Raw genomic sequence first — 19,250 nt, 5'->3', positions numbered from 1 at the left:
ACAGACATTACTGGTAACATTAAAAGAAATCCCCATCTATTACAAACCGTGATGACAAGCCATTCCAGACCTGATGGCAAAGTTGTTCATTTCCTGGGTGGAGTCATGGATGGACAAACCTGGAAATCTTAAACACTTCAGTTTCCCAGAAAGCTCCTCACCAGCAGAAGTAGTACCTTTTTCTTCCGATAAGACAGTCATCTACCCTTGCATTGGGAATTAAAGACTTTATCTGGGTTGATACCTCACAAGATAATGCTTCTTGGGCTGGGGAGATAGCTCAGTTGGTAGAGTGCTTGCCTTGCAAGCAAAAGGCCCTGGGTTCGATCCCCAGCACCAAAAAAAAAAAAAAAAAAAAAAAGATAATGCTTCTCCTGCTCACCGTCCTCACCCCTCTTTTTTTTTGGTGCTGGGGATTGAACCCAGGGCCTTGTGCTTACAAGGCAAGCACTCTACCAACTGAGCTATATCCCCAGCCCCCCTTATCCCTCTTTTATCTCAGTAAAATAACTAATATCAGGTCTCAGAAGAGTTAAAATCTTAGCTACTGTCAGGATATAGTTTAAAAATCAAAGGAATTATAGGAACTAGGCAACATTAAGTCCATTAGAAACCCAGGGAATGTGTAGAAGGGTTGATCTTAAAGGCATTGGAACAAGTTGGGGGAATTTAAAGCTGGACAGAGGAGAATTTTTTGACACAGAAATACTTATTTGATATTGGATACTCAATATTTTGGAAAGGAAATCAGAAGTTTGTCTACTATTCTGCTTACATGGATTCTTAAATTTGGATACAATGGTGTCCCATAGCATACAAAACAGATAGAGATGCCAATACTTCTCTTGCAAAGTATCGAGGAAGGAGTCAGAAGGTTCAGGAAGATGGAAACTTCAGAATGGATTTATTACATGAGTTTGAAGTTCCCACCCCCAGGTTCTGTTTCCTGGGATGACCCAGAGGGCACCCTTTCACTGAAGCTGTAAGAAATGCACTAGAGAGGAACACCAGAGTGTCTCAGAGATACATGGTGGTGGTTCTCTGTAGGTAGGGTTGAGGGTGTAAGGGGTTGCTGTGGAGTTGGGCTCTTGGCATCATTAGAGATGCCAAGACTCAGAATGGTGACAGGGAAGGCAGCAGCACTTAACCATCAGAGGCAGGAGAATGAAACTGATTCCAAGAAACAGGGGCTGAAGTAACTACCAGAGAATCATGCTTTCTGTGGTCATGTGTTTCCAGGGGCAAGTGCATGCAGGAGAGAGACAGATGAAGAGACAGACATTGGGGGAGACAGAGAGAAAGGGATCTTGAACAGAAGCCAGCATCCTACATACACATGAGCACAAGCATCTTAGTAACCATCATACAGAGAAGTATGTGTTAAATTATCCCCCTCCAAACCAAAACTTGTGGTCACCTACCAAGATAACTGTGTACTAGGGAAATAGGAGTGTTCACATTTGGTAAGGACAGCTGGATATCGGAGCTGAACTGACACTGGAATCAGAGTACCCAAAATGCCACAACAGTCCTCCACTTTAGAAAGACTATGAAGGTAAGTGATAAATTGGGTTATGGTCAAGGTCATCTTACAGTTCCACAGACATCCCATGGTTGTTTGCTTGGACAAACTTTTACTGGTTCCCTGACTTGTAGAGTAAGACTGTTAAAGTAGGAACCAACTGGAAGCCCCTGAAAACTGTTCTCCTGAAATTTTCTGGCCAAGGTAGTCAGTAGATCAGAAGCAGCAAAATAAACAAACAAAAAGTAAAATAAAAGAAAGAAGAAGAAAACAAAACCACACCCTGGGAGGACTGCACAGTCTGGTGATACTATCAAAGACTAAAAAGCAAAAGGGAGGGTCTCATCATCATCTCATTCAATTAATCTTTCAAGTTCCTGTTTAAACCAAATAGATCATGGTGGATGCTTGTGGACTTCTGTAAAATTACCTAGTTGGCAACCACCATTGCAGCTACTGTGTCAGTTATGTTTTCTTTACTAGAGTAAACCAACATGACCTCAGAAATTTGATATGGATGATTCAGGAGGAGTGTTTGGTGATTCCTTTTTGTCTATGAGCCCAGAAATGCATTGAAAAGTAGGGATTTTGCTTTTTTATATTTTATTTGAATTTTAGTCAAGGTCTAGCTTTTCTAGTTGGAAGCATTAACTAAAGGCAGTTTAGCCCCAAACACATCTATAAAGGGAAGAAGTAGTTGATTTATCCTTGACCTATATATACTACATGTCTTGAAGAGGCAGCATACAGTCCTGTGGATAGTGCAAAACCCAAAGATCTGGTCTGCCACTCTGTGATCTTGAGCAAATGAGTTTTCTGAGTCTTACTTTCCTTTATGCAATAAAGGTAAAATAATTTTAACTTCCAACTTGTAATAAACCAATATTTCCAATGAAAGAAGTTGCAAATACTGAAGATAGCATCATGCTGCAATTGACCCAGAATCATGTGAGTATGTGTGCAGTCTTAAAATAAGAGGTTATTGGACACTGAAAATAGATAGCTCACCAGGTTCCCAAGAACTGGACCACCTGGGATTGAGGAGCTGTTATGTATTTCTCAGTCTTAGTTAGGGACTGTGGTGGAATGTTAACACATGTACGATCTGGACCATATCAGTACAGCACAAACCAAGAAGAGCTGCAGGTGTCAGAGCAGGGATATAAGGATTGAAAGAAGTAGCTAGATTAGCAAGACGATCAAGTGAACAGAACAGCAACTGATGAAGAAAATTGAAGGCAAGTTCAGGGCTAAGTGCTAAGAACAGAGAAAAATAACAGGGTCAAACCCAAGACAAAGAACCCTCGGCCCTGCTCGTGCTGTCTGGAAGAGCAACTGTCCAGGTAGAACCTGAGCTTTGAAGAGTCTGCGGGTGGCAGCCCTTCCCTGGTAATCTCGCGTTGGCAGTGAGGGCTCCGCGCAGAGCCCGGCGGGGGCGTCCGTGCAGCCGGGCGGGGAGGGCGCGACGCGAGCCTGTCCTTGTCGCGCAGGTATCCCCGCACCATGTCGTCTCCAGCGTCTACCCCGAGCCGCCGCAGCAGCCGGCGCGGACGGGCCACCCCCGCGCATACACAGTAATGAATCAAATCATCTCAAGAGGTGAATCCTGGAAGATCAAACGTGAGAGTTGATAGCCGTCTTTGTTTTATATGACACAAGCCCGGAATGAAGAAGCCAGGTCATCTCCATCTCAGAGACGGAGAGGCGAGGATTCCACCTCCACCGGTGAGCTGCAGCCCATGCCCACCTCGCCCGGAGCAGACTTGCAGAGCCCTGCAGCGCAGGACACATTGTTTTCCAGTCCTCCTCAGATGCATTCTTCAACTATTCCTCTGGACTTTGATGTTAGCTCACCACTGACATATGGCACTCCTAGCTCTAGGGTGGAGGGAACCCCAAGGAGTGGGGTTAGGGGTACACCTGTGAGGCAGAGGCCTGACCTTGGCTCTGCACGGAAGGGTCTTCAGGTGGATCTGCAGTCTGATGGGGCAGCAGCAGAGGATGCGGTAGCAAGTGAGCAGTCTTTGGGCCAAAAACTTGTCATCTGGGGAACAGATGTAAATGTGGCAACATGCAAGGAAAATTTTCAGAGATTTCTTCAACAGTTTATGGACCCTATGGCTAAAGAAGAAGAAAATGTTGGCATAGATATTACTGAGCCTCTATATATGCAACGACTTGGAGAGATTAATGTTATTGGGGAGCCATTTTTAAATGTAAACTGTGAACACATAAAATCATTTGATAAGAATTTGTATAGGCAACTCATTTCCTATCCACAGGAAGTTATCCCTACTTTTGACATGGCTGTCAATGAGATCTTCTTTGATCGTTACCCTGACTCTATCTTAGAACATCAGATTCAAGTAAGACCATTTAATGCATTGAAGACAAAGAACATGAGAAACCTGAATCCAGAAGACATTGATCAGCTCATCACCATCAGTGGCATGGTCATCAGGACATCCCAGCTGATTCCTGAAATGCAGGAGGCCTTCTTTCAGTGCCAAGTGTGTGCCCATACAACCCGGGTGGAGATGGACCGTGGCCGTATTGCCGAACCCTGTGCTTGTGGGCACTGTCACACTACACACAGCATGGCACTCATCCACAACCGCTCCCTTTTCTCTGATAAGCAGATGATCAAACTTCAAGAGTCTCCTGAAGACATGCCTGCTGGGCAGACACCTCACACTGTCGTCCTTTTTGCTCACAATGATCTTGTGGACAAGGTTCAGCCTGGGGACAGAGTGAATGTCACAGGCATCTATCGAGCAGTGCCTATTCGAGTTAACCCAAGAGTGAGTAATGTGAAATCTGTCTACAAAACCCACATTGACGTCATCCATTATCGGAAAACTGATGCAAAGCGCCTGCATGGTCTTGATGAAGAAGCAGAACAGAAACTTTTTTTCAGAAAAACGTGTGGAATTGCTTAAGGAACTTTCTAGGAAACCAGACATTTATGAGAGACTCGCTTCAGCCTTGGCTCCCAGCATTTATGAACATGAAGATATAAAAAAGGGAATCTTGCTTCAGCTCTTCGGTGGAACAAGGAAGGATTTCAGTCACACAGGAAGGGGCAAATTTCGTGCTGAGATCAATATCCTGCTGTGTGGTGACCCTGGTACCAGCAAGTCCCAATTGCTACAATACGTGTATAATTTGGTCCCCAGAGGCCAGTACACATCCGGGAAGGGCTCCAGTGCAGTTGGCCTCACCGCATATGTGATGAAAGACCCTGAGACCAGGCAGCTAGTTCTGCAGACAGGTGCCCTTGTCCTGAGTGACAATGGCATCTGCTGTATTGATGAGTTTGACAAGATGAGTGAAAATACAAGATCAGTGCTACATGAAGTCATGGAACAGCAGACTCTGTCCATTGCAAAGGCTGGGATCATCTGTCAACTCAATGCACGTACCTCTATCCTGGCAGCTGCAAACCCCATTGAATCTCAGTGGAATCCTAAAAAAACAACCATTGAGAACATCCAACTACCTCATACATTATTGTCAAGGTTTGATCTGATCTTCCTCATGCTGGACCCTCAGGATGAGGCATATGATCGACGTCTGGCTCACCACCTGGTTGCACTATACTACCAGAGCGAGGAACAGGCAGAGGAGGAATTCCTAGATATGGCGATGCTAAAGGACTACATTGCATATGCTCACAGCACTAACATGCCCCGACTGAGTGAGGAGGCTAGCCAGGCTCTCATTGAGGCTTATGTAGACATGAGGAAGATTGGGAGTAGTCGAGGCATGGTTTCTGCATACCCTCGACAACTGGAATCATTGATTCGCTTAGCAGAAGCCCATGCCAAAGTACAATTTTCAAGCAAAGTTGAAGCAATTGATGTAGAAGAGGCAAAACGTCTCCATCGAGAAGCTCTGAAACAGTCTGCAACTGACCCCCGGACTGGCATTGTGGACATATCTATTCTTACTACAGGAATGAGTGCCACCTCTCGTAAACGGAAAGAAGAATTAGCTGAAGCATTGAAAAAACTTATTTTATCTAAGGGCAAAACCCCAGCTCTAAAATATCAGCAACTTTTTGAAGATATTCGGGGACAATCTGACATAGCAATTACCAAAGATATGTTTGAAGAAGCTCTGCGTGCCTTGGCTGATGACGACTTCTTGACAGTGACTGGGAAAACTGTTCGCTTGCTCTAATGCTTCCTGAGCCATGCTCTTGCATGCTTCTAGTTGGACCTGTTTGTATGCATGCGCAACCTGCAGGCCAGTCACCTGCTCCTTTTGCCATCACTATAAATAGATTCCGAGAGACATTATATGGCTACATAAAGTTCCCTAATTTGGGTTCAATTTTGTTAGTATATGCTTTCATTTTTTTAACATTTTAAGTAAAAATACTGTGGCAATTTATGAACATCCAGTAGAGATTATTTTCTTGATATTCTATTTCATTAGCAGTGGGGCTTTTCATCTGTATATAGAGAACAATGTGTCAGTCTTTGAAGGTGGCAGTGTGGATTGTGGAGTTTCTGGGGTTGGAGGGGTACTAGAGATTGAACTCAGAAGCACTCAATCATTGAGCCACGACCCATCCCTGTTTTATATTTTATTTGGAGACAGCGTCTCACTGAGTTGCTTAGTTCCTTGCCATTGCTGAGGCTGGCTTTGAACTCTGTCCTGTCTCAGCCTCTTGAGCCACTGCATTACAGGTGTGCAACACCATGCCCAGCAGATTGTGGCTTTGGGTGAAAACTAATAGTGGACTTTGATATGCTTGAGGATTTTTCCCCCCCTGTGGTAGGGATTGAACCTAGGGCCTCATGTATTCTAGAGAAGGGCTCTACCCCTGAACTACAGCACCAACCCCTTCAAGGATTTTGTAGCAAGAGATAATCAATGACCAGAGCTTATCATTCAGTGTGAGGCGATGAAGGGCTAGAGACTTCTTTTTTAATAGCACTCAAGTGTAATACTTTTTAGAGCTTTTCTTCATGGCTACTATTATATCAGGAATGTGTGGTTGCAAATGATTGATTCCAGGTTGACTTCTGTTTTATCCTAATATGTAAAACTTTTCTAAATAAATAATAGAAGAAATAAAAAAAAAAAAACCCAAGACAAAGATATTGAAAGAGAACCAAGGTCCAAGCCAAGAGATCTTTGATAAGCATAAAAATTGTAGTGGTTGAGTTCTATGATGACAGTTCTGAGAAATCACTTTCTGCTCATTAATTAGATACCTTGAATTTATTATTCAAGTTTTCTGGTCCTACCTTCAACCTTGTTAGGTGGTTTTACAGAGTAGAAATAACACATATTTAGAAACTGGTACACAATAGAAGCTCTATTCTAGGAGTTTCACTTTCCCTTAAGGATTAATTGTATAGGCCTGCTTGTCTGACAGTATATATATACTCCAGTAAACAAAATAGGTAATAAATTACTCAAAGAAAAATAGGACTCCCCTGCCACAGTCACCATGTTTTCCAGGTATGATGATTTAATGCAGGATAAGCTTACAGACCAACATCACTACTGTGAGGTATGTGGTTTGATGTTTTGCCAATTGTAATCATAATTATAGCTCTTACTACTACATATAATCTCTCAACAGGATGTGCCAACACTAAATGACTCAAATTAATATGAGGCATCTCAGATCTTGTCTAATCAGTGCCTAAGGGCACTGTCGTGACTTTGTCCAGCCAACAAGCTTTGCCTCTGAAAGAAGTTGCAATGAAAGGAAAGGACATTTGCTCCCAGCATAAAGCATACATAACCACTCTTCAAATTGTTGTGGGAATCAAACAAGAAGCAGCAAACCAAACTTTATCTCACACTGGAAGGCCCAGAGGAAATCAGCACTCCAAATTCTGAGTGCCTCTTACCAATTTTTCTTAACACTTATAAGCTATCTAGTATCATAAATTTTCTAGTCTAAAATGATACAGAGTTGTGCACAAGGTTTCAAAAAACACAACATATGATTGTGTGTAAGGGTTTCCAAGAGGGAAGTGTGTTTACCAAAGCAGAGCCCAATAAGGGAATCTGGCTGCTCTCTGATTCCCTTCTCTGACCTTTGGTAAATCTCTCTGACCTTTGGTAAATCTCTAACCTTGGGGCCTTCACAGGGGTGTTTACACTTCAAAGGAAAGTAGGTAGATCCTAGGGAAAGTCCTTTAAAATCCAAAAGGAAGGAGTGAATGGTGCTAATTAGGTTCCCTGAAAACCAGCTGGCAGAAGCAGAGGGAACTCTCCCTTTCCCAGACACTAATTCTTAGTGTCCTTAGTTTACTTTATATCTAGTCCTGGGTCAGTTACCCTCTACAAAATGGGGTTATCTACATCCCATATTTTAGATGGAAAGTAATCACCTGAGGAAATTATATACTTGCTCCAGTCCAACTGTCTTTGGATCTGGTTATCAATCCCTTTCCTTCTGATTTTTGAGTTGATTCCACTCTACTCCACCATGTTGTGGAGCAAACTGACCAAATTAAGTCACAAGTTGACTTGGCTGGCTCAGTGCATATCCAAGCTTCTCTCCAACTCTGACCATGAGGTCCTTGCACCTCCTGGATTCTGGACATCCAACATAGCCAGTCTACCCAGGTAGGGTGGAGGTGGTAGATGGTACTGAAAAGATCATTTCCTACACATCAATTAATTTAATCTCCCTTTATTTTGAATTTTCATATTTCAGATATGGTAGAACTAATTTATCTTTACTGAGAGAAAAAATGTAATTCTATACAACAAAAATTTCAGGATCTTTTAATTAGTAGGTTAATTTGACCAAACAATTATTACTGTGTGACTGCATGGAAAGCACTCTATTTGTGTGAGGGAAAAAGAAAAAATAAAATACTATTCATGAACAAAGGTGAGCGAAGTGAAGGAAGGATTTGAAATCATTCTCTGTTATAAATTTCAATCTATCTCTTCCTTTGTACTTCTGGAGTAAGAAAAAAGGATAAAATGAATTTTAAAAGTTAAGAAGACAAGGAAGATAGAAGGAATATTTTAGTCAAATGTGCAGTTTAATATATTTCAACTTACTAAGTTGTATGGAGCAGCTACTAGGTTCATATCATTCATTCTGAAATGGGGAATGAGTGAACACCAAAAGTTCTCTCCTGTGTCCTCTGCTCCATGTTCACCTCCTTCCCACAGTCCTCCTACTCCAGGTCCAGTAAATCCATCTGAAAATCTGTAATACTATTATAAACAAGGACTCTAAAAATGAGAGATCTGTCTTTATATTTTCCTAGATAGCAATTCCCACATTTAGACCACAGATACATCTGGAATTTCTTCCCATCAATCTACTTATGTCTTACCTGCTTATATTTGAGCTTAAAATATAGCCTTTTTAAAGAAAAACATCTAAATATTTATGATTTTACCAGATTCGTCAGCAATCTCCCAGCAAATAAACAAATATGAATTATCCATCCAGTTCTTTTTCTTCTTTTTCTTTTTTTTTTTTTCTTTACAAACATAGAAACCACTTCCTGGAAATTAATCATTCTTTTAAGTTTCGTAGGTTGAGGGGAATTACTGATGTAGGCTATATTGTACTCACATTGAATTTTTGTGAACATTTTTGGTGTCATTCAGATTAAAAAACCACAAATGTGAATCATGCTGTTGGTGATCTAAACACTGTTTTCCTATAAAAGGGTAGCCACTGGAAGGTAGAGACAGAAGCCAGTAGTAGATAGGAAAGGGGCTTTCTTAATAAGGTAAAGGACGTCAAGATGAAGCATCTATTCATCCTTGTGCTGTTCTGTCTGCCAGTCTGCTCTGCTCATCCTCTGAATGGGGCAATGAAGGAAGAGGACCCAAACATGGATTTTGTCCAGGTAAGTAAAGGTTGCATCCACTGTAGCTACTGACCAGCCCACGTGGAGAAACACATATGCCTGCTTGGTCTCTCAACACAAAGCAGCACAACTTGATTAGAGGTTATTGTGTTGAAAAAAAAATTAGCATCAGAAAATGTCAAAGTGCTGCAGGTGGAGAATGCTTTCATTTTAACAGAGAAGAAAAGAAAGGCACAGGAAGTAGAAATAATTACTCAGGATCAGAATAGAATAGTGGTAGCAAGTTTGGGACTAAGTTAAAATAATTCAGGAGGGAGAATATGCTAATTTTGGTCTTTAAATAATATCAGGTAATAATACTTATGTTATTATTTGCTGTGAGTGAACAAATGAATTTCTGTCACTTCAGTCTTGAACCAGGTCTGCATTAGCAATGTCAAGTGGAAGAAGTTAGATGTATTCACTCAAAGTATTTACACAAGTATGTCAATTTCCTTACTTGGCTAGGAAATTAAATTGCAATGAAATAATACTATTTCATTGGGGCATCTCAATGAAATATCAAGTCAAGTTTGATACTTTTGTTTCAATAAACAGGGAAATCATATAAATGATTCTGAAATTTGGATAAATGGCTAAAAAAATCACATGAATGACTTAAGAATTATACTTATTGTTCTACTAGCAATACTTAGAAAAATACTACAACCTTGCAAAAGATGGGAACCGTGTTTTTAGAAGAAAGGACAGTCGTCCTGTTGTTAAAAAAATCCAAGAAATGCAAAAGTTCCTTGGACTGGAAATGACGGGAAAGCTGGACTCTAACACATTGGAAATGATACACAAGCCCAGGTGTGGAGTCCCTGATGTTGGTCACTTTAGTACCTTTCCTGACACACCAAAGTGGAGGAAAAACCACCTTACTTACAGGTAATGGGTCCAAAGAGTTTCTCACATAATATTGAAGTTTTATTTGCAGTTTCACAGGAGAAAACATTATTTTCTTCAAATTTTCTTATGCAGGATTGTGAATTACACACCAGATTTGCCAAGAGATGCTGTTGATTCTGCCATTGAGAAAGCTCTGAAGGTCTGGGAGGAGGTGACTCCACTTACATTCTCCAGGTTGCATGAAGGAGAGGCTGACATAATGATCTCATTTGCAGTTGGAGGTAATGAAATAAAATACCCATTCATCCGGTGTTATGGTCAGCTAAGGCTAGAAAAACAGAATACATTAAGTTGGGTAATTTATATGCAACAGAAATTTATTGTTTAGAGTTCTGGAGGCTAAGAAAGCAGATGGTGTGTCTGCTGAGGGTCTATTCTGTGTTCCCACTTGGTAGAAGGGGCCAAGAGACTCCCTCCAACCTCTTTTTAAGGGGCACTAATCCCATTCATGGAGCTCTCCAGATCAAATCACTTCCTAAAGGGCCCATCTTTTAATACCATCACATCGAAAATTGTTTCAACATATGGATTTTGAGGAGATACTAACATTTAGATCATAGCATTGGTATTGCCTTAGTAAAATGGGTGAAAAAAAATCTGAATACTCATATTTACATTAATTGTTTTTCCATCAGCACATGGAGACGTTTACCCTTTTGATGGACCAGGATACAATTTGGCTCATGCCTATTCACCTGGGCCTGGAATTTATGGAGATGTTCACTTTGATGATGATGAGCAATGGACAGAGGATGCGTCAGGTGGGTCATAAGCATCTGAGGATAATTTCAGAAAAAGCCACTAAAGAATAATTTGTACAGCGTGAGCAATAAGTGGAATATTCTGATAACTGAAATTTCTGATTAAGTGATAATCAGAACTATCCTTCATTTAATCATTTTTGCAGAATTGTGTAAAAGGTGTGCATTTCCTTCTTTGCCCCCACCATGTACAATGCAGTAAGCACCATCTGATGTATTTCCACAACTCAGGCAGTTTTAGGACTGACATTTTTAATTGTTTTTCATTACTTCAGTTATAAACAATTAGTGTAGAATGAATTCCATTGAGTTCATTCTGACTCTAAAATGTGCCCTTGAGATTTTCCTTTCTTCTCATTTGCCTCCTTTTTAAAGGAAAGATCTGGAGAAAATGCCAGGAGTGAGTAAATCTCTAGGTCAACTGTTTAAGTAAGTATGTCACTGCCTCTGGCTTGGGAGTTTTTCTCTCCCCACCCCCCAAGTTGGTTCTAAAAGACTTTACTAAATCTAAATACAATGACAAAAATTAACTTGGCGTCTGAAATTTGGAAACAGATGGTTGAAACACACAATTTCTGAGATTAGTTGAGAACTTTCATGCAGATGCAAAGAACAACATCTCTACTGAGTAGATAGAAATGAAAATTGTGCTGTAAGAAATGATCTAGATTTATTTGAATGACTATTAATTTCTGCATAATTGTTTGGACCTTTGGTTAAGTCATTTGTAATATCGATTAAATTCTTTTTATAATCTAAAGAAAAGTCAAATCCAGCTGTGTTTGTGCTGCAGAAAACTGCTATTGGGCATGTTTCTGTTTTATTTATTTATTTTAGAGTTTTCCAAGTCCAACATATCCTGATTTTCTATTTGCTCTATTACTTAGTAAGAGAAATTTTAAAATCTCCAAATACAATTGTGAATGTGTCTATTTGTTCTCTTAGTTCTGATAATTTTTTATTCAGATATTTTATTTTTTGTCTTCCAAATTTTAATGGTGCATTATAATTATATATAATAATGGGATATGTAGTCATGTTTCTGTTTTAAACTGAAGAGTTTGCACATCCAATGGCACCTATTACTGGGAAGATTTTTGACAATCAAAAATTATTTGATTATCATGAAGGGGAAGAACAAATCAGGCTAAATCTCCATAGAAAACATCATAGTTTTATACTTAAGAGTTTGAGGAATATGTACATAAAATACTCTGCAATTAATTTAAACTGAGGTTGAAACTGGTACATGTTATTAAATCTGAACAATGACTAACTTTATTTTTCTACAATGAAAAGTTGTATTTATGACATGTTATTAATCTTGGTGTCTCAAAAGAAATATATTTTGGAAACTATGTTTATCACTGTCGGCATAAGAAGAGTGACCTAGTTTTCCTGCCCAAAGATATAACTAAGGAGCGATATAGTGAAAAACTTTCTCATATATTGACTTAAAGTCGACCTTGAAATACACGTGCATTTCTGTGAGGTATGAAATATACCAACCAACAAACCAGTCCACAAACAAGGGGCAGACAAAGTGTGAGTCCAAGAATGAACTGTATAGCTGGCTTGTGCTCTGTATGCAATTTATGGAATAAATCACTGTTAGACTCTGAAGATTTATGGTTTTACAAATAGGGATCAATTTATTCCTGGTTGCTGCTCATGAACTTGGCCACTCCCTGGGTCTCTATCATTCGGACAACCCTGAAGCCTTGATGTATCCAGTCTACGATTCCTTTGCGGACCTGACCCGCTTCCACCTTTCTCAAGATGATGTGGATGGCATTCAGTCCCTCTACGGTGAGTGACGCTGGACAAAACAGACATTGTAGCTTTGAGCCGATGCCACGTGAGTACTGGTGATTTAGTTCACAGCACCTTGAGATGTTTGCAAAGCATCTAAATTCACAGATGCATCACCTTTCTCCTCATGTTTGCTTCCCCTACTCTTTCCTTTAGGACCTGCCCCTGTCGCCCCTCAGGATCCCGTGGTGCCCACGGAGTCTAGCCCACCTGAGCCTAGCCCACCTGAACCTGGGGCACCAGTCGCATGTGATCCTGCTCTGTCCTTTGATGCAGTCAGCACTCTGAGGGGAGAAATCCTATTCTTTAAAGACAGGTCAGACCAGAAAAATGTATCTTCCTCTCTATCCTTTTGCTGTAGAATGCCTAGAAAGGAAAACAAACAGAAACCTGATTGATATTTTTAAGTGAAAATTTTCCTGTACGTTTGAAATCATTCAGATCTGGTTCTCATTGAATTTTTAACACCTCCAAAGAATTGTCCAGATCATTTCTTTACAGACTTACAAGGGATGATTCTTGGTCACTGGAAGGTATACTCCATGAAGGCAGGGGTTTTATCTGTTCGTTTACTTTTAAAATATCACAAGTTATCGAACTTCTTCAAAAAGTACTAGTGTAGCTTTAAAAGCAGAGCAGTATCTTCAATATTCTACTATTTCAACTAACCAATTTTAGTAAAAACAATATGGGCTTGTGCACAATATTCAGATAGTACCCAAAAACACAGAGTTATAAGAAAAATTCCACCATGTCTGACCTATAGTTCTCTGGTTACTTCCTATGTGCAATCACTGCTACCAATTTTCTTCATCTCTTTACTAAGATGTTCTATTCATATACACAAGCATAAAGAGGGCCAGGTGTGGTGGCACACACCTATAATCCCAGCAACTTGGGAGACTGAGGCAGGAGGATCACAAGTTCAAGCCAGGCTCAGCAATTTAGTGAGGCCCTAAGCAACTTAGCAAAAACCTGTCTCAAAATAAAAAATAATTGAAAAAAAAGAACTGGGGATATGGTTCAGTGGCTCAGTGCCCCTAGGTTCAATCCCCAATACCAAAAATTTTAAATGAATAAAAATAAAGTAACAAGTATAAAGAGGTCTATAATAATTTTTTTAAAAATATATATTTTTGAAAAAGTATTAATGGGCAAAAAATATACATAATATTTTACAGACATTTATAATGAAATCAAGGTAAATTATCATATTGGCACTGGCCAATAGACCTTCAGTAGATTTCATTACCTTGGAATTCCATGTAATATTATCCAATATACAGGCTTCTGCAAATAGAGTCATTAGCATCGATTGAAAGAAAAGAAGACAAGGTTATTTTTCTCATATGTCTAATTCTATATATTTGTTATTTAAAGAAGAAACACAATTGCAAAACATTTTTATGTATTGCAGATATTTATGGCGCAAATCCCCCTGGAGCCTCCAACCTGAACTGCATTTGATTTCTGTGTTTTGGCCCTCTCTTCCATCACACTTGGATGCTGCATATGAAGACACTAGCAAGGACGTTGTTTTTATTTTTAAAGGCAAGTACTATGGAAGAATTTTTAACTGGTTTAGTCCATTTAATTACATTTTAGATGATTTATTACTTCAAAATCTAGTGTCACTGCTTTTTAAAGATGTGTACAAAGAACATCATAAACTTTATTTTAAAACGTTCAATGAAGTTTCCTGAATAAATAGATGATGTCTCATATTCATGGATAGAAAAAAATCAACATAGCTCAAATGTCAAATTATCTACAGATAATGACATTTGATAATGTCAAATGTCAAAATATTTTTCATGGAATTTGAAAAATTGGTTGCATGTTTTTATGGAAGAGCCAAGAATAGCTAGGATGCTCCTAATGGATAATAAGATGAGGAGAACAGCTCTGTGATATAAGGCCTTAGTAGGTCAGATATTGCAGTATCAGAGCAGGGATATGTCAAGAGAACTATCCAGGCTCAGTAGCTACTTTGTTCGATTTAGACTCCATTTATGGTACAGATCCCCACCCCTCGTTCTATTTATAACATTCTATTTGAGCTTCTATTTCTTCTTGAGTTAGTTTTATTAAGCATATTTTTTGTAGAAAATTGCCAATTTATTTTCAAATCAATTTATATCAAGTTTTCAGATTATTATTTTGCTGTAATCAATTATTGCTAAGTTGGTTTTTTTTTTTGTTGGTGTTTCTCATAGTGACTCTTTTTGCCTTCTATTTTTCTTCATCAGCCTCATAGGACACAATAATTCTGGTCTTCTCAGGGAATTAAGTTCTTTGTAGACCCTTTATTGCATCTCTATTTTCTATATGATTAATTTTTACCTATATCATTATTATTGTCTTCATTTTTTTTCTTCTAAGTTTGACATCTTTTTAACTGCAACATGTTTTCTTTTCTAATATAAGCATTTATGCCTATAAGTATCCCCTTTTTCTTTTCATCCACCAAATTTTGATATGTGGTATCAAAAGGTATTTTGTTCCCTTTTAAGTTTTTATTTCTAGTTTTAATTTTTTTCCTTGACTCGTAACTTATTTGTTTTGAGGAAGGAATTCATATTTAGGAAGGGCTGGGATAATAAAGGTAGAGAAATTAATAGAATTCAATTGGCCTAATTCACTTGAATTTGAGTGGATTTATAGAATATTCAGAAGAAACACAGATTGGACTTGGTGATTATGAACTATCTAAGAAAAGTGTCCAAAAAGCAACTGATCAACTGATAACAAAGTTTGGGAGGGAGGTTTCAGTTAGAAATGTAGATTAAAAATTCATCAGCAATTGGGTAATGAATTAGAGTTATCTACTTATTTATTTGTTCATTTACTCACTCAGGAAATTTTTATTAAATATGCCAGAAACTAGACATTGGGTTAGTAGTTGGCATTAAAACCAAAACTTCCTCTTTAACACAGAAATATTTTTCAACAGGAAATAAGTTCTGGGCGGTCAGAGGAAGTGAGGTACAAGCAGGTTATCCAAAAGACATCCACATTCTGGGATTTCCTCCAACCATAAGGAAAATAGATGCAGCTGTTTCTGATAAGGAAAAAAAGAAGACATACTTCTTTGTAGAGGACAAATACTGGAGGTAAGGTGAAATAGGAAGGACTTTGGAGGGAAATTATTATTATTATTATTTTTTTGTATAAGGATACTCATACTCCCCACTCTCTTTCTCTACCTTCGACTATTCTGATTGTGAGGAGGACAAGTTATAGTCTTTGCAATTTCCCAGATGCAAAGGGCTTCAAGAATGGCTATCACTGGTCATAAATCCAGACACCCAAAGACACCAGGAGAGGCCCACTGAGGTCCAAAGGCACATTTACTTCTCACCCCATTGCTAGTCACCATGTGGCTGCCATGGGAAGCCCAGGTATTGCAAGCTACAGAGACAAGGTCTCCAGGGTCCCCGTGTGATATATGACCAGAAGTTTATTTTTAATCAAATGTTTTAATTCACTTTGTATCTTATGTACATGTAGTCCTTATGAATTGGTGGCAGGAAGTACTTAGGTTCTATGTGTCCAGGCTTAGAAAACTGACCTTACATAAACAGACAAACAAATAGATAGAATATATACATACATACATACATACATACTCCTGTAGAGTAGCATGATGACCCTGTTTCTGGAGAAAATATTCTTTTATGTGATGAGTTTATAAACCCAGAAAATACATTATTATAGCTCTAAAAATGTTTAAAACCTCTTTGCACAAGTGAAAAAGTATCTATGATTCCAGTCTAGAACATTAACGTCATATCACACTATTGTGTAATGGAACTTCTACACAATATTGATCTGAGCTTCTTACATTTGGTGCAGATTTGATGAAAATAGTCAATCCATGGAGAAAGGCTTCCCTAGACAAATAGCTGATTACTTTCCAGGAGTGGAGTTAAAGGTTGATGCTGTACTACAGGAATTTGGTAAGAGGATTCTAAAATTATTGCCAGTGGGGGTACTTTGGGGCATTTCATGGCATCAAAATGAAGCAAAGTATATTTTGGACTGTTTCAACTCTTTGCCCATGAACATTTGTGTACAAGTCTTTGTATAATACTTATCAAACAGTACCCTTAAAATTGGTAGATTTTATACTACATAAATGGTACCTACATAAAGTTGCTGAAATATCACAAAAAAATGAAGAATCAAAGTAGTTTCAAATCATTCAGTCTTATACTCTTTTTGTTCCAAACTCCTAAAAGTTTTAACTTTCCAATTTATACATATTGGTTTTGCATTTTGTTTTTCTTGAATAATTCCAAGTCTCTGTTTCATACCTGCATACAAAACCAAAGGATACATCCTTACACTGAAGCCAGTATCTTTCAGGTTCCTATGTGAATATAGATATACAACCAAATGTGAGCCAGGCTTCTGTTGCATTCTGTAATTGTTTACATTAGTCTTTTGTAAATAAATAATTATCTTTCCATATTCTCAAAATAGACAAAATTTGACTCCTGGTAAAGGGTAGAGAGCAAAGCAAAACTTGTGCTTGCTTGCTCGAGGTTTGGAGGGAGGTGTCAGAACTTGACAGACATAATGCCTATGAGGCTGATGATCTTGTTATTAAAACAACTTCACCATAATGTATACAAAGTGGGGAATGAACTTCTGGCACATTTTATCAATGGTCTGATTCTCTCTGGTCCAATTGCCTCCCATTTCGGATCTAGTGGAGGAAGGAGAGGTTGGGAAGAAAGGAAAGCAGGTAAAAGTTTTGAAATACCATATAACCCCATTTAAACACATATAATCTAATGTTTTAGAGCACAGGCTTTGGAGTCAGACAGAGGAGAAGGAATCCTCCCTCAATCTTTCATAAGAGATATTATCTTTTTTTTTCTTTTTTTTATTGTAAACAAATGGGATACATGTTGTTTCTCTGTTTGTACATGGCGTAAAGGCATACCATTTGTGTAATCATAAATTTACATAGGATAATGTTGTTTGATTCATTCTGTTATTTTTTGAGAGATATTATCTTTGGAAACATACAAAATCTTCCTAATTTTCAGTTTTGTCCTCATTAATAACACCTTACACCTTTTTTTTAACAAGGATGAATTAGATAAATCATATAAAGCATGCAACATAACACCAGAATCAGTGAACCTTTTTGATAAATGTCATCCATTATTCCTCACTCTTCTTTAAATTTATACAGATTGTGAAATTGATTAATTTAAAGAATGTCTCATCATTTTCTTCATCTATGTTTACAGGATTTTTCTATTTCTTCAGTGGATCATCACAGTTCAAGTTTGACCCTAATGCCAAGATGGTGACACATATACTGAAGAGTAACAGCTGGCTACTTTGTTAAGCAAGATCAGAAGACAATGTGAAATTTTTAAATGAATTTAATAATTGTTCATTTAATTTATTGTAAGTCAAAAGGATTGATATTTCCTGTATGTGCTGTGGTCAAAGACGAACCTCACAGACATCTTTGTGGTTATTCAGCATTGTTTGAACCTCTTCACTTGCTCTCAAATTACATTGCACAGAAGTGAGAAATGCTCATGTTCAATAAGTGAGAGGGTGTATCTTGTGGTTATTTTATTTATTATTTAATAAAGATTTTTATTTTTGTTCTGTTCCTTGCTTTCTAGAGTAATTCATGTTCAAGAGCTATTTTGCGAACTGAGATTTGACAGATATTCTGCCAATCACTGGTTTAGGATCCTATATTCCATGGGTGGGTCATATGGGTGTTACAAAAAAACTCCCATTCTCTGCACCAACTCAAATATTTCAAATGTTCCTTAAACATCTAAAGAAGGAAGCAGATCAATACTGGTCATGTGGCACTTGTTCTGGGCAAACGTAGGAAATGACATTCCAAAATGTTGGAGCCTGGGACCCTGGTATGTCAATCTAGTGCATATTATACTTTTACAGGTAGGGAAAGAACCCGTTTGGAGCTCAGTCACCCCTGTTTCAGTCCAAATCTTTCTTCAGCAGCATTCTCTGCTGACCTAGAGACCAGAATTTTCATAACAACTTTACTCTCTCTTTAAAATATTCTCTTGTTGCCATTTTGTGCCTGACAAATCCTGTATGATAAGAGTTTGGGTGTAGATACCAATTGTCTGACGGATTTGTCACCACTAAGTCATATGCTGTATACATATCAGTTACAATATAGAAACTTGCTCATTATTTTGTTGATTCACCTAAATACCAGGCACTGTCATAGATCAAGATATAGAACAGTCAGGAAAACACATTTAACCTAACCTGGTTGATTTTTGGCTAGTGGGAGAAAGAAATCAAACAAATAAATGCAAATTAGCATATAATTACAAATGACATAGTGTAAAGGAAGAATAATGTTGGAGGAGGAGCTAC

The 19,250-nt window shown here is 38.4% G+C and overlaps 1 protein-coding gene and 1 pseudogene across 1 annotated transcript; both read left to right on the top strand.

The window, feature by feature from the left end:
- Positions 1 to 2,996: 2,996 nt before the first annotated feature.
- LOC124958943 (DNA replication licensing factor MCM4-like) lies at positions 2,997 to 5,846 on the top strand (annotated as a pseudogene).
- A 3,421-nt stretch (positions 5,847 to 9,267) lies between these two features.
- Positions 9,268 to 18,222, top strand: LOC124958975 (stromelysin-2-like). Its single transcript, XM_047517596.1, has 10 exons — positions 9,268 to 9,372; positions 10,019 to 10,263; positions 10,357 to 10,505; positions 10,920 to 11,045; positions 12,690 to 12,854; positions 13,014 to 13,173; positions 14,275 to 14,408; positions 15,811 to 15,970; positions 16,713 to 16,816; positions 18,122 to 18,222. Exons 1-10 carry the CDS (start codon positions 9,268 to 9,270, stop codon positions 18,220 to 18,222), a joined length of 1,449 nt encoding a protein of 482 aa, XP_047373552.1.
- Positions 18,223 to 19,250: the final 1,028 nt, after the last annotated feature.

Source organism: Sciurus carolinensis, chromosome 11 (assembly GCF_902686445.1).
Source record: "Sciurus carolinensis chromosome 11, mSciCar1.2, whole genome shotgun sequence".
Classification (NCBI taxonomy): domain Eukaryota; kingdom Metazoa; phylum Chordata; class Mammalia; order Rodentia; family Sciuridae; genus Sciurus; species Sciurus carolinensis.
This window is presented reverse-complemented; position numbering and strand designations above follow the sequence as displayed.